Source organism: Oncorhynchus kisutch, linkage group LG4, assembly GCF_002021735.2.
Source record: "Oncorhynchus kisutch isolate 150728-3 linkage group LG4, Okis_V2, whole genome shotgun sequence".
NCBI lineage: Eukaryota > Metazoa > Chordata > Actinopteri > Salmoniformes > Salmonidae > Oncorhynchus > Oncorhynchus kisutch.
Genome location: NC_034177.2, coordinates 40,991,279 through 41,007,522, shown reverse-complemented (window position 1 = coordinate 41,007,522; position 16,244 = coordinate 40,991,279). Strand labels below are relative to the sequence as shown.

Here is a 16,244-nt window from a genome sequence, read left to right as displayed (position 1 = left end):
GGAGAAAACACTGTGGAGACGGAAAAGAGTAGAGTTGGGAGTCCATTATGCAGCAGTTCATTGATGCTATAGCACTGTTCCGTAAAGTAGAACCACAGTTTCTTGAATAGAAAAGAGAAGAGCGGAGTACAATGACACGCCTGTTTTCTCTGCACTGCTGTTACAATGGCACTGATTCTCTCTTCTCCCTTTTAAACTCCATTTCTCTTCTTCGTCCGAGTGTCTCTCTCTTCTCTCTGACTGGCTGCCTCTCTCTCTCTTCTCTCTCCTTCTCGAATGCTGACTACTTATCTCTGACCACTTGCATTCTCTCCCTCTAGACACAGAGTTACTTTGCTAGGAATATCACAATCCTGTTTGTATACTGCCTTATTTACACGGTGCATTGTATGTGTTCCCAGCATTGAGTCCTGTCTATTGGGCTCCAGCAGTGCTCTGCAGGCATTCTAGCCCAGGATCCAAACTGATATGCCCCCTTTCGTGGAGTGAGATGATAGTGAAAGGGATCATATCACTTTGGAGACCAGGCTAAAGGCATTCACATCTAATGATCACAGATGGGTTGCACAAGACAGTTGCACAAGACAACGTATTCTAAGGCTACATCCCGATTTTCCAAACTTCTCCCAAAGTGTGCACTTGCGCACTCACTGTCATGGATTTAAAACCATTGGATTGGCATAAGCATTGGCTGGAGGCAGTTTCCACCACTTTTAAATCCATGACTGGAAGACTGCAAGTGCACACTGAGAGAAGGGTGGAGAATTGGAATGCAACCTAAAACTCATTCATTCTCTGTAGTACAGCTTGCTAAGTGTGTGGTTGTATCACAGAACCAACTCCCTAGCTGGGATCGAAGACAACCATCCAAACCTTCCGCCATGGGGATCTAGCTAATGACAGAACACCAGAGGGCAAATCCACAGGTTCCAACAACAACTGGAAAACATTTATTTAGGTTTGAAGTTTTCACAGCAGGAAAAAGAGTTGAGATTGTTGTCGAGCCAAGAATTGTACCAGTTGATAGAGGATTCATATAATTCTTTATATTAATCTTTATAGAGGAAGTCACACATTTACATGTGGTTTCACAATGTCTGGAAAACACAAAAGACGCTTCTCCGGTTTAAGATTTAAGACCCTGGTAATATTTTGAACCAGGCCCCTAACCATAAAATGTCTCAGAGTACGTGTGCTGATCTAGGGCCTGTTTTAGCCTTTTAGATCATAATGAATAAGATGAAACAGACAGGAGGGCTTGATCCTAGATCAGCACTCCCACTCTGAGACACTTTTTGAATACAGATCCAGGCCCTTCGTCGTTCTCCCCTGAAATGAAGACACCAGTACACATTTAGAGATTCATGCTGACAGTATCACTCCTCTACCCCTCCCACTCCCTCCTACAGTCTCATGCCACTCTTAAACCAAACGGAACACAAACAAAACAGTCATTCTCGTGACATGCAACTTGAAACATACAGAACGATAACACATTGAAAAGAAGAGCGTTTTTTTACAGCAATATTCAATGGTGAGACGCATGAGAAGAAACATCTGTAGGATATATACATTAACTTACAGGAAGAGCCAAAGCTCTGTGTTTTATTCACAATATTTACACAGTTCTAACATCGGATGAAGGAAGGAAATGTGTTCCTGCGTTCTCCAGCTTTCCCAAACGTAGCTTGAAGAATTTCCCAATACCTCTCTCCTTTGCATGACTCCCTTGAAAGATATGAACACATTACAAACAGTATGTCCATATATCACGTTACATTTAACAGACCTAGGTTCAAATACTATTTGAAATCGTTTTACATCCTTTTAAGAAATGGGCGATTGAGCTTCCCTGTTGCAATGGAACCAATATATTAGTCGCAAAAGTGCAAACCCCACCCATCTGAAACTCCAGGCAGACTAGATTTCAAAAAGTATTTGAACCCAAGTCTGCTCTTATGTTTAGTTTGGCTAGGTCCAGTCATAAATAGACTATAAAGCTATGTAGGATTGCAGAACAATGCTAAGAAAAGTACCAACAACGATTCTGTCCAGAATACAAGTGGACAATGGCAGGTTTGACTGCAGTCTGGAGACTAATTTCAAGGAGCGAAGCAATGTTGACTGGAGCTTTACAAATGATCCCAGACACACACACTCTTCTCACTGGGTCTCAGTGATATAGTCCCACTATTGCTTTGATCAATCATCTTTACTACAGCTCTACAGAGGTTCCAGCGCTGTCCACTTTGCCTAACTGCTCGGACCTATAGGCTCAGTAGGCTGCAGGGGAATGGCAATGACGTGAGTCAGCACAGCAAGTGATTCAATAGCGTTACTGTCGATTGTGGTTCAGTACAGGTATGTATTGTACTGGGGACAATGGTGACAGATAGACAGTTCCAGTCCCAGTAGCAGCTCAATCAATCAATCAACCAACCAACCAATCAATCAACCAATCAGACGATGGAGCCCTTGGAGGAGGACAGGTGGATGGACTGGATGCGGATGCCCAGGGTCTTCTCCAGGTCCAGCAGTACGTTCGTGGCGGGGCTGCCTGGGGGCGTGTCGTATAGCAGCGTTTTGAAGGGCTCCAGCTCGATCAGCACCACCATGTTCTTCAGGAAGTAGCCCTCGATGTAGGCAGCCAACTCTGGGGAGTCCAGGAACTGATAGAGCGAAAGGTTGGAGAACAGATGAGTGTTACCTAGTTTGAGATGTATGCCAAACCTATTCATTTTTGCTCACACGCACACACATGCCTACAGTGCGTACTGCAGCAGCACAGACAAACACAGACACCTAGCAGGCAGGCAACCACAGGCAAAGATTTTTACACATGATCACACGCACACCTACGGCCTCACACACACACACACACACACACACATGGATAGACAGTAGACATGCACATGGCAACCCACAAACCCAACCATCCACATATACATCCATTCTCAACTCAACTCGACCCACTCACCTTGGTGTGGCTGTAGATCTCCACACAGGTTTCTGTGTTGATGTTCTTAGAGCAGATGACCTCACAGTGCCTCTGCAGCGCCTCCAGCTGGAAGAACTTGGCCGCTGACAGCAGCTGCACACACCAGAAAAGAGGAGTTATAGCCAGGTAGCATCTATTTGTGCTGCCTTAACTCCTGACCTATGGTCACAACGACACAAATCTGGGACCAGGCTAGGCAAAGTATTACATGTTGTTGGACATATATTGTAATACTGCTTCTCACGAACTGTGACAAATAGAACATTCATCTTCTCATATCAGGTGTCTACATTGATGCATCCATATCAGATTCACTGCATCGTAGAGGTTATGACTCAGCACGACTGACAATGTCCAGGAGTGAGCTACTGTACCAGTCTTACCTCCATAACCTCTGTGTTTCTGATGTGCAGATGCTCCGTCCCACCGCAGTACAGGTATTGCATCACCAGCTGTAACAGTAGTGAGAACTGACGTTTACACAACGTTCATAAAACCTAGACTCAGTCGACCTAGAAATGGATTTGTCATGTGGGAAATAATGTGGGTTCTTTTTGTTGTTGTTGTATGAACAGTCCATTTTGAGAACGTATCACAACATTGTATGATCTATGCAGGGCCGTGCACAGACCTTTTAAGGGGTAGGTGCTCAAACAAAAAAAAGGGCACCCCAAAAAAAGATTTTCTGCACGAACCAGACACAGACACAGCAATTATGACTTTGATTATTAAGTTACATAAAAGCAATAGATGGCCAAATATGAATGGCTAATTAAATGACCTGTGTTGGGGAGTAGTGAACTATATGTAGTTCAGCTAGTAATTGAACTACATTTGCCAGTAGCTTGGTGGTAGCTTATCTAAATTCAAATCCACTAGTGTTTTTAGTAGATAATGACCTTTTTGCCATGTAGTGGTGTAGCTAACTACAGGAACTAAACAAGAGAATATGGGTAAAGTAGGTAAGAATTGACTTTCTTTTTCAGCATCAGACCTGCCTAATTCTCACTTGAAACAGAGTTGTTGTGTTTAATAGGCTAAATGGACACATTCTGTTAACATCTGACCCAAAAATGACCTGTTCATGCAATTTGTAGTCTACGACATTTCAGATTTACATAGTGAACATTTAAGTAGTTTGGATGTAGTGAACTACTTTTTCAAAGTACCTTTTAGTTTATCAAAGTCAACTATCTGTTTCTTAAGTGTAGCTGTAGGGTAGCTTAACTTCTTCCAGTGTGAAGTGATTGGTAGCTTGGTAAACTATATTTTCAGAGTAGCTTCCCCACACTGTAAATTACACATATTTAACAATGACTTGCGGGCAGTGGGTTCAGTGCAACAATAAAAGGGCACTTCAGAAACTGGAAGGGGAAAGTGGCATGTGGTCTGCACAGATAGAGCCCGATCTGTGCATGTGTCTGGATCGTTTCTGGATCTATGTATCGATAGGATCAGATTGTAAGGGGAAAACAGATATCTAAGTAAACAGAACGGTCGTTTTCTCTTTGAACATACCAGGAATATGTTGTATTTGACGTGGCTGATTTCAATACATGTGTTTTCAGCAGCTGGTCTGTTCGCCAGAAGAGACTTAAACCTTGAGGAGAGGAGTGAGAAAGACAGAGATAAATACAAACCAGATAGAGAAAATTAGGAATTAGAAACCTTATCTTGGTTGATATTACCGTAGTAAACCTTGATTCAAAATCGTTTCAATCATGGTCTTTACACTTCACCAATGAAAACCGTAATCACTGTTGTGATCAAGTCATACACTGTATTCTATGGTACAGAGTAAAACACAATGACTGAAAAAAAAACGTGTATTTTACGGTATAGAGAAAGTAATGGTTCCCATCCATTTAAATATGATCCAGGTTTTTACAAGGCCCCTCACACATACCACCAGATCTCCAGAACACGTCAACAGAGCATTAGTCAAGGACATCCACCATCTTGTGACAAGTCCTCACTCACTGTATGACCTATCGGGTCAATCATCCTTAATGACATGTGACAGGAACTGAAGTGAGAGTATTCTTAGGGTCCCAAAGGCCGGAGAAAATGACATTATGGATCAACGCACTGACAATATAGACACAGTCTCTACACATATTTGCAGTCAGTCATATTGTTCATCATTGTATAGCCAATGTGCAATCGCTGTGCGTGTATGTGTGTGTCAATGGTGTAAGCAGAGTACAGATGGCGCAAGTATCCAGATCTATATGGTGAAACACAAGCACATTTGAAATATAGGGATCAAATGACCTCGGCATTAATGGTTTTGAGTTATGTATGGGTAGTTGGGGACAGGAGTGTTTAGTGACCTGATCAGGAAAAGCTCTCACTTTCCCTCAGATAGATTGGGGGGAGTTTATACCTTTTCACTTACACTTATCCAATCATTTCAGATCTAGGGGCAAGGGGAAATGTAGGAATATGCCAGCATGCAGTTTAAGCCTATCCAAGATTAGAAATCATGATTGGAGAATCTCTGTTGAAAGTGTGTTTTAGTCCAGGACTAGGTTAATCTGTGTCCAGAAAACTTGCCCTGTGTGTCTGTGTCTGTCTGTGTGTGTGTGTGTGTGAGAGAGAGAGTGCAGTGCAGCGTTCTGACCTGCCGGAGGCGGTGAAGAGCAGGACTTTGTGGGCGTAGAAGGGCTTGCCCTCCACCAGGAAGGTCACATCTGACATATCCTTGTTGTTCAGGAAGTGAGGGTCTGGAAGGCACACAGATTCATCATGTATTCCAAGTCACTTCTGAATACCCAGTTTATTACTATCTTTAGCCACCAGATGGCACATGTCTATATTCATGTGAATCTGTGCACTATATATACAAAAGTATGTGGACACCCCGTCAAATTAGTGGATTTGGCTATTTCAGCCACACCCGTTGCTGACAGGAGTATAATATTGAGCACACCGCCATGCAATCTCCATAGACAAATATTGGCAGTAGAATGGCCTTACTGAAGAGCTCAGTGACTTTCAACGTGGTACCCTTTCCAACAAGTCAGTTCGTCAAATTTCTGCCCTGCTAGATCTGCCCCGTTCAACTGTAAGTGCTGTTATTGTGAAGTGGAAATGTCTAGGAGCAACAAAGGCTCAGCCGCGAAGTGGTAGGACATACAAGTTCACAGACAGGACCACCGAGTGCTGAAGCGCATAGTGTGTAAAAATGGTCTGTCCTCGGTTACAACACTCACTACCAAGTTCCAAATTGCCTCTGGAAGCAACCTCAGCACAAGAACTGTTCATCGAGAGCTTCATAAAATGTGTTTCCATGGCCGAGCAGCCTAAGATCACCATTCGCAATGCCAAGTGTCGCCTGGAGTAGTGTAAAGCTCAATACCATTGGACTCTGGAGCAGTGGAAACACCTTCTCTGGAGGGATGAATCACGCTTAACCATCTGGCAGTTCGATGGATGAATTCGGGTTTGGCGGATGCCAGAATGCATAGTGCCAACTGTAAAGTTTGGTGGAGGAGGAATAAGTGGCTGGGGCTGTTTTCATGGTTCGGGATTAGCCCCTTAACTCCAGTGAAGGGAAATCTTAAAGCTACAGCATACAATTAATGACATTCTAGACGATTCTGTGCTTCCAATTTTGTGGCAACATTTTGGGGAAGGCCCTTTCCTGTTTTAGCATGACAATGCCCCCGTGCACAAAGCGAGGTTCAATAGTTTGTCGAGATTGGTGAGAGCACAGAGCCCTGACCTCAACACCATTGAACACTTTTGGGATGAATTGGAACGTCAACTACGAGGCCAAATCGCACAACATCAGTGCCCGACCTCACTAATGCTCTTGTAGCTGAATGGAAGCAAGTCCCCGCAGCAATGTTCCAACATCTAGTGGAAAGCCTTACCAACAAGAGTGGAGGCTGTTATAGCAGTGAAGAGGGGACCAACTCCATATTAATACCCATGATTTTGGAATGAGGTGTCGATGAGCAGGTATCCACATACTATTGGTCATGTAGTGTATATGTAGAAGTCTAGCTATTGCTGCAAAGTGTCAAAATCCTAATTATAGTGCTCACCAAGGCGTGAGGTTTGTTTCCTCTTGATCTCTGTGAGTTTGGGGATGGGGTATGGCCCGTAGCACTGGGTGAAGATCACTGACAGCTGCTGGCTGATTACCTCATTCTGGAACATAACAGACAGGAGGGGTTAGACATCAGACTAGTTTTATACACTCCTACCCACAATACATGTGTATTTAGATACAACACTCCTACCCACAATACATGGGTATTTAGATACAACACTCCATACCCAGTCTCTCCCAACACCCACAATCCATTAGCTGGTCGGAGGTCAGCGCTTATGCGAGAATTTAGTTCTGGATTCCGAGATTACTCCATACCCATAATTTAAAAAGGCCTATTCATGTAGAGATATCCACTACCACATTCACTAACAAATCTTCAAATATCTCAAGTCACAAAGGCGACTAACTGATCAAGCACAGTAGCTCACAGTCAACCATTAGTAAAGGCCACTTGCAGACATCAGGTGACCCACACCCTTTATCTGTGGATGGGGTGAGTATCACACTGATGTACTGTAGCTATAATGCTGTTGTATGTGCTGTATATCCACGTGACGATGAAAAACATAATATGTCGGGCTTGAGTGTGAGACGTCTCCAGGGACAGAATAGGCTTCTCCTGTTGGAGGGTGTGTCTGAGTCACTGCGTTTTGTACTAGAGCCTATGGGAGAGAAGGTAGAGGGGTAGTAGCATGCACACACCCGTCTCGCACACTCGCATGCATACACGCACACACACGCGCGCATACACAATGGACCGGTGCGCTTTATAGAACAATTCCCCTGTGTATTCAACAAATCTGCCTCCCTGCACCACGCTAGCATGACGCCTCCAACATCAATTACCAGCCACTTCACTCCACAAGGAGGTTCATGTGTTTTTTTTACTTTCCAGGCAGAGGCTGAGCTCTCGTAGTTGTACAAACAAAAGCTATTAAAATGTGTCACATGGATACCTGATGTATACTCTCCTGAGAGACACAGAAGAACTACTGAAACATAACACAGGCAAATTCTCATATCACATCGTGAACAGAAAAACAAATGTACAAATGTTCTCTGTGTCACTCCCTCTCTGTTGTGCGTCAGCCTTCCCTTGTGTGTGTTAAACAAGGAGAACAAGGAGGTGTGAATAGACTGGCACACACTCAGTCTGGCTAGAGGAAGATGAATGTGTTCTACCTTGAAGTCACACATCATTAGCAGGGATATGACAGGACAAACAGTGACGGGGTCCCTGGGGTCTCAAAGAGATGGGGTCACTGCCTCTGCCATAGATCAACCCTGACAGGGACAAGGGCGGCTGCTGGAATGGGACAGGAGAGGGCAATGTGTGTCCATGTGTGTGTTTGTGTGTTTGTGTGAGAGAGAGAGAGAGAGAGAGAGAGAGAGAGAGAGAGAGAGAGAGAGAGAGAGAGAGAGAGAGAGAGAGAGAGAGAGAGAGAGAGAGAGAGAGAGAGAGAGAGAGCATAGGTGTGTGTGTGCTTAAGTGTGTGTGTGTATGTGTGTATTTGTGTGTGAGTGCCCATGTGCATGTGTGTGTTCATCTGCTCTCTCTCTCTCAGCAATAATGCACACATGACAGGCCAAAAGTTAGATTGGAAATGAAATGCATTCTATTGTGAGACTCAAAATAGGAGACTCTAGTTATAATATAATATTACAGAGATATTCTGTTGGATCTAATGCTGCAGTGAATCTTGAGGAGAAAAAGAGAGAAGGTGGGTTTTTCAAGAATGGGTACTAAGTTATAACCGGAGGGCATAAATCATAAATCAAGGCACTAATTGAAATGGATTGGGCCTCTGGGTGATTCTGTCAGTCACTGTGAAGCTACGGGCTGTATTACATAATCACAGGAAGACAAATAGGTTGAGTTCCAAATGGAACCCTATTCCGTATTTAGTGCACCACGTTTGACCAGGGCCCATAGAAGGAAATTAGAACAACTATAGGTTATCTCTTCAGGGTCTGGCTGTGAGGCAGAGAGAAGACATGATTATCTTCACTGTCAGGAGAGAAAAGGAGACAAAGAGGGGCACATGGGGATGGAGACACGGGACAGAGAGTGATTGTGTGTTGGGATCTGATGACAACCTTCACATTGTGAATTGCCCTTTGAAATTCCTCTAATGTGTGTATTTTTGGTATGATCTTCCTGCAAAACTAATTTCCCTACGCAATAAATTAGGTTGAAAGTTGACAGAAAGTGGAATGTGGATATGGAGAAAAGCTGAAGGCAGACAGTGACATATGCGCCCGACTCAGAGTAAGAGTGCTGATCTAGAATCAGTTTTGCCTTTCAGATCATAATGAATAAGAGGTGGGACCTGATCCTAGATCAGCAATCGTCTGAGACACTTTTTGAATAGAGGCCTTGATATCCAGTCACCTTGCTGGCTCGTAGGATCTGAAACAAGAGTGGCAGGCCGTGGGTGATGAGCTCCTGTGTGTACTCCTCCTCCTCGATACAGCTGAACTCCTTGAGCAGGCCCTGGATCAGTGGTCTCCGGTGCTGCAGGAAACATGTCCGCAGAGACTCCAGCCAGGTGTGCAACGTCCAGGGGACTCCTGAGACACACCAAGAGGCATTATGTATTCAAAAAAGGTTCTAAATGGGTTCTTCGGCTGTCCCCATAGGAGAACCCTTTTTGGTTCCAGGAAGAACCCTTTTTGGGTTCCAGTAGAAAGGGTTCTACAGAACTCATTTGTAGAAAGGATTCTACATGGAAGGCAAAAGGGTTCTACCTGCAACCAAAAACAGTTCTTCAAATGGTTCTATGGGGACAGCCGAAGTACCCTGTAGCCCTTTCCTGCAGTCAATGACCAAAAGCTCCCTCTTTAGCCTCATGGGTGGAATGTTTAATAATTCAATAATAACGTCTTTTAAAATTTAAACTGGACGAATATCCGGTGTTTCTATGTCAAACAGTTTTGTTCTATTTCTGTCTTCTGTGAATTACAGTACAAATCAAAAGTACTCATTCAAGGGTTCTCTTTATTTTGACAATTTTCTGCATTTTAGATTTTTAAATTTTTTAATTGTACCTTTATTTTACCAGGCAAGTCATTTAAGAACAAATTCTTATTTTCTATGACGGCCTAGGAACAGTGGGTTAACTGCCTGTTCAGGGGCAGAATGACAGATTTAGCTAGTTACTAGTCCAATGCTCTAACCACTAGGCTACCCTGCCACCCCAATAATAGTGAGGACATCAAAACTAGGAAATAACACATTCATGTAGTAACCAAAAAAGTGTTAAACAAATACAAATATTTTTTATATTTTCAGATTCTTTAAAGTAGCCACCCTGACAACTTTGCACATTCTTGGCATTCTCTCAAACAGTTTCACCTGGAATGCTGTTCCAAGAGTCTTGAAGGAGTTCCCACATATGCTAAGCACTTGTTGGCTGCTTTTCCTTCACTCTGCAGTCCAACTCATCCCAAACCATCTTGATTGGGTTGAGGTCGGATGATTGTGGAGGGCAGATTGACTCCATCAATCTCCTTCTTGGTGAAATATCCCTTACACAGCCTGGAGATGTGTTGGGTCATTGTCCTGTTGAAAAACAAATGATAGTGGGACTAAGCCCAAGCCAGATGGGATGGCGTATCGCTGCAGAATGCTGTGGTAGCCATGCTGGTTAAGTGTGCCTTGAATTCTAAATAAATCACAGACAGAGTCACCAGCAAAGCACCCCCACACCATCACACCTCCTCTTCCATTCTTTACGGTGGGAACCACACATGCGGAGATCCTCCATTCACCTACTCTGCTTCTCACAAAGACACAGTGGTTGGAAGCAAAAATCTCAAATTTGGACTCATCAGACCAAAGGACAGATTTACACCAGTCTAATGTCAATTGCTCGTGTTTCTTGGCCCAATCAAGTCTCTTCTTATTATTGGTGTCCTTTACTAGTGGCTTAACTTTGCAGCAATTTGACCATGAAAACCTGATTCACGCAGTAGATGTTGAGATGTGTCTGTTACTTGAAATCTGTGAAGCATTTATTTGGGCTGCAATTTCAGAGGCTGGTAACTGTAATGATCTCATCTTCTGCAGCCTAGGTAACTCTGGGTCTTCCTTTCCTGTGGCGGTCCTCATGAGAGGCAGTTTCATCATAGCGCTTGATGGTTTTTGCGACTGAACTTCAAGAAACTTGAAAGGTTCTTGACATTTTCCAAGTTTTGACTGACCTTCATGTCTTAAAGTGATAATGGGCTGTCGTTTCTCTTTGCTTATTTGAGTAGTTCTTGCCATAATATGGACTTGGTCTTTTTCCAAATAGGGCTATCTACTGTATACCACCCCTACCTTGTCACAACACAACTGATTGGCTCAAACGCATTAAGAAGGAAAGAAATTCCACAAATTAACTTATTTGCACACAAGTTAATTGAAATGCATTCCAGGTGACTACCTCACGAAGCTGGTTGAGAGAATGCCAAGAGTGTGCAACGCTGTCATCAAGGCAAAGGGTGGCTACTTTGAAGAATCTCAATTATATTTTGATTTGTTTAACACCTTTCTGGTTACTACATTATTCCATATTGTTATTTCATAGTTTTGATGTCTTCACTATTATTCTACAATGTAGAAAATAGTAAAAATTAAGTTTGGTGTGGCCAAACTTTTGACTGGTACTGTATCTTGTCAATAAACTACAAGATCTTTGCTTAGCATTATAGACTTTAAGTGGCTGAAGTGTGAGTGATTGAAGTGAGAACACACTAAGAGAGCTCAGTGCAACTAGGAGACAAAAGAGAAACAAAACACAAGGTTGTTACACAAACAGCCAGGCCTTCATTCCTGTGGGAAAATGACAACAACACAGGCAGAAAATCTATAGCTAACCTCATGTGACTGGGATGCAATGACCCCAGATTATTAGATCTCTTAGATTACAATGTATAGGGTGAGAATGTATATCTAGTATACTGACAAAGGCTGCACGTATCTATACTGTAACTACTGTGAAGGCCTACAGAATGTATATGTTGTTTAGAAATAATACGACCATGGGTGAAAAGTCAAACATCTGTAGATCGTTTCCTGTTGCAAGGTCACAGACATGCAGTTGACAACTTGACATGTTACTGATCTGGTCTATTGATTGTTTGTTGAGCCTCTATACCAGAGGAGGCTGGTGAGGGGAGGATGGCTCATAATTATGGTTCAAATGGAGTGAATGGAAAGGAAACCATTTGTTTGATACCATTCGTTCCGTTCCAACCATTAGCCTGTCCTCCGACTTAAAGTGCCACCAGCCACCACTGATCTATCCCATATAGATGGACTATCCCAATAAAGTGTTACCAAGTATGCACTCACCCAGGCTGCGTATGTCGATGGTGATATCCACGTGTCCGTGTTCAGAGCTGTGGTACATGGCCTCTCTCAGGGCCTTGAGCTTGGCCTTGCCTGTCCGGACCAGGTCCAGCTGGGAGGGGCTCCTCTCCTCCAGGCCCCTCTCCTCCTCTGTCCCCTCAGCCAGGATCTCCTCCAGGGATAGCACGTCCCCTTTTCCCTTCTCTGTCTGGGACAGCAACTTACGGAACACGTTCCTGTACGTGGAGGATAGCAGACAGAAATATTTGTTAGTAGTGACAGTTGTAGTGATGTAGTGATAATGCAAGGTATGATGATGTCAACACAAAACGATGCAATGTGAGTGTGTGGGGGAGGGGGGTGTCTGGTGTGTGTGTGTGTGTGTGTGTGTGTGTGTGTGTGTGTGTGTGTGTGTGTGTGTGTGTGTGTGTGTGTGTGTGTGTGTGGGGGAGGGGGGTGTCTGGTGTGTGTGTGTGTGTGTGTGTGTGTGTGTGTGTGTGTGTGTGTGTGTGTGTGTGTGTGTGTGTGTGTGTGTGTGTGTGTGTGTGTGTGTGTGTGTGTGTGTGTGTGTGTGTGGTTTGAAAGATGTGTTTTCTCTGTAAAGTGTTTTGATCATACTATGGAAGTGTTACCTGTGTCCATGTGCTGCTGCTAGACTGTAGGAGTTCAAGTCTCCCTGAGGAGCTGTAGAGATGCCATTACGGTACAAAGTTCCCACCATGGGGTCTGCTCCCCGCTCCAACAGCAGACTGACCAGCTCAAAGTTACCTAGGGGGAATAGAATGTTGCCTGTCAAGTTCCGGGTCAAGTTGAGCTGAGAATGTGTGTATGAGGGTGGTTTGTTGCAGATGTTGTGTGCGTGCGTCAATCCATGCATGTGTACATGAGGCCGTAGTTGTGCTCTTGTGTGTGTGAACATTTTCGCTAGTGTGCCTACAGATGTCAAATCTTAATTTGATCACCTTTTTGTTGCTGAGAAGTGTGCAGGAAATGCAAACTTGTAGTGTATTCAAGGTTAAAAAGGCTTCAGAATGTTGTAATTTCCACTTAAAAATATCCCAATTGACTTTCCCTAATGAAAAATGTATCAACCCCTACAAGAAATGTCCATTAATTCGAATCCACATAATAATTCACATTTCCTGTTGCTTCAGGATTATTCTCCTACTGTAGCAAACTGACTCAAATTAAGATCCTACATCTGTATATCTGCAAGGTGTCTGTGTGTGTGTGTGCGCATGAGTGCGCTAGATCTCCCAGAAAAAGAAAAATTATTTCCCCAATGCGGGGCCCTGAGATTTCTCTAGGCAGGTGGTCAGCCCAAAATCCAGGACCTATTCATAACATCCCACTGCATCTTCTGGTTATTATCAGCAGGGCCATCATGATGTAGGCCACATTGGTTGTGCAAGGTCGGCTGCAGGCTGTCAGAGGCATGCTGTTCCAGTAGTGTACCTGCAGCGGAGGCCAGCTGTAGCGGGGTCTCTGTGTAGTTCTCCATGCCATCCTGTAGGGAGCCCTCTACGTTGGCCCGAGCATCCAGTAGCAGCTGTGGATGGCAGTGGGTGAGGCAGGGTTAAGGCAAGGGGGAGAAACGAGGAGTCAGACTTATCCTCACTCTCTGAAGGGTTGGTATGAGCATCAGTGGCCCATCACCAAGATAGACTCAGACAGCACAACCTGAACCACATACTGGATAGTACAATTTTACAGCCTGGCAGAACAGATGGCTTGGGAAATGGAGTGTGAAATTATGAAACTGAAAAGCCCCCAACCAAATCTGACTGAACATTACAGGTGCTTAGGGAAAGTTCTACCCCAAAGAGCCTGAACACTAAATCTGCATTTATTCAACCACAAATCCTGTTTTTCTTCTTTCCGCCCATGTGATTTCCATGTACTTCCGAAACCCCTCGATGAGGCTATGGAAAAAGTCCCACCTTTTCATTGAACAAGTAGAGCTAATTAGTTTTAGCAGGTCAGTGGAAAGATCGTTGCGATGTTGGTCCATTGTGTTTAATAACCATTAGCAATGTGGACAAACAGATTGTCCTGTTTCCATTAAGTTAATGCAGTGTGTGCTACGTGCACTTCAGCAGGAGGAAGTAGAGAATCACACAATCGTTCAAACTAGTACATTTCATTTCAACCAGTTTCCATTGGGTTTTCAAGCTCAGGTCACTCAGCATTCAATGACATTTCATAGACATTACATACATAGGATTAGGAGAAAACACATTTTAGCTGTTATTATCACCATTTATGTCATGATAATAATAACCATGACACCAAGATTGGGGTCAGTTCCATTTATATAAACCTCTAAATCCAATTTTTCTCAATGCTTTTCAGTTAAGGTTTAACAAAAAACATTTGATTCCTGAATTGTCTGAATTGAAATGGAATTTACCCCCACCCTGCATGACACTATATGATGCACAATGAGAGGTGAACAGACAGAAAACACAATGAGGTGAGAAAGGATGACATCACTACCTGCACAACAGGGACATGTCCGTGTAACACGGCGAAAGTGAGAGGTGTCCCCTGGCGCGTTTCGGGGTAGACTGAGGGGTGCTTGTGCACTGTGTTTGGCACCTGGGAAGTCATCAGGGAGGTTCAGGGAAGAGAGATATAAAGCCATTAAAATTCTAGTCTATGCAGCAAAGACAAGCAACTAAAGGAGGGTGTCTAAAGGAAGGAGCGCTGGGTCGTATTCATTAGGCACCAAACCGGGGGAGGGGGTGATTGAAACAGGGAGGGTCTACTTGGACTTACAGACAATAAAAAAAGCTAACTTTTGTTTTCTGCTCGCTTTTAAAACTTTTTCCGTTGTATGCCCTAATGACTACGACCCTGAGGTAATTAGCTAGTTAGCCTGCGGCAAAAGCCGACATCCTGCAGATTTTGTTGCTAAACCAACTCAGTCGATTCTGTCTAATTCTGCTTAACAGTGTAGTACTCAGATACTTTCCACTTTTCAATCTTTTCCAGCCTTGGTCTGTCTGTCTGGAGTCCAAGGCTGACCTAAGTTGACCTAACCTCAGTAACTAGACCACATTTCCTCTCAGGCAGACAGTCAATCAGGGGTTGAGACAACAACTGGGAGCACATGAATGTGAGGCTGTGAGCAGAGACCCGTGAACGAAGCACACACAATTCCCTCGAGCAACTCTCAAGAGTCTCTGAAGCGGACACTCATTTTGAGCTCTTCTCTAATTGACTTTTCTCAAATTTGCTTTGCTTTAATGTACTTTTCCTGACCTTAATTACTCTGAGGATACACAGAGGCAGAAGTAACACATGTTTATTCTATTTGACCTGGTGTGTGCAGATCTTCAGAAATACCGGAAGCAACAAACAGTGTCCTGTTGCCTAATCAATCAAAACAGTCACGTGCTCCATTTAACTTTCTTTAGATGAATCATTATGATCTCATTGCGATGATAACGAGCGTTCAAAATAACCAATGACATAAACCATCCTCCGCCTACTGGAGTGTTGTGTTGAGTGCTTTGTTCTGGGGTTACCACTATCATGGCCGACATGAATTCTGACGTGATGGCTGGTGGGTTCCACAGTCATGAGGTGACTCAACAAGACTAGGACTAACAGGCATAGGCCACCATTACATGTAACTAGGCTACAACCAAAGATCCCCCAAAGCTTACCTGAGAAATGCCTCAAACATATAGTATTTAATGTTCTCTTTTCATTCTTTGTACCAAAGGAATAAGCTAAAAGGTGAGCTTACAGTTATGTCTGTGTAATTCAACTGTAAACAGTGTGTCATTAAATTGTGTACAGTAAACAGCATGGCGGCCCGTGCCTCATGATTATGACTGTAC

General features: G+C 43.7%; 1 protein-coding gene across 4 annotated transcripts in view; it reads right to left on the bottom strand.

The window, feature by feature from the left end:
* Positions 1-921: 921 nt before the first annotated feature.
* btbd11b (BTB (POZ) domain containing 11b) overlaps positions 922-16,244 on the bottom strand; it is a 129,321-nt gene continuing 113,998 nt past the window's right edge. For 2 of the 4 annotated variants that reach the window (XM_031822944.1, XM_031822945.1), the window contains 11 exons: positions 14,893-14,994; positions 13,852-13,945; positions 13,029-13,164; positions 12,400-12,632; positions 9,454-9,632; positions 7,051-7,156; positions 5,622-5,724; positions 4,517-4,598; positions 3,382-3,450; positions 2,978-3,091; positions 1,025-2,669 (listed from right to left, as the gene is read on the bottom strand). In XM_031822944.1, the coding sequence (XP_031678804.1) occupies positions 2,460-2,669; positions 2,978-3,091; positions 3,382-3,450; positions 4,517-4,598; positions 5,622-5,724; positions 7,051-7,156; positions 9,454-9,632; positions 12,400-12,632; positions 13,029-13,164; positions 13,852-13,945; positions 14,893-14,994 (1,428 nt within the window). In that variant the 3' untranslated portion in view covers positions 1,025-2,459. Of the gene's footprint in view, positions 2,670-2,977; positions 3,092-3,381; positions 3,451-4,516; positions 4,599-5,621; positions 5,725-7,050; positions 7,157-9,453; positions 9,633-12,399; positions 12,633-13,028; positions 13,165-13,851; positions 13,946-14,892; positions 14,995-16,244 lie in introns of all 4 variants that reach the window. The other 2 variants (XM_020481019.2, XM_031822943.1) reach the window with 2 other exon arrangements.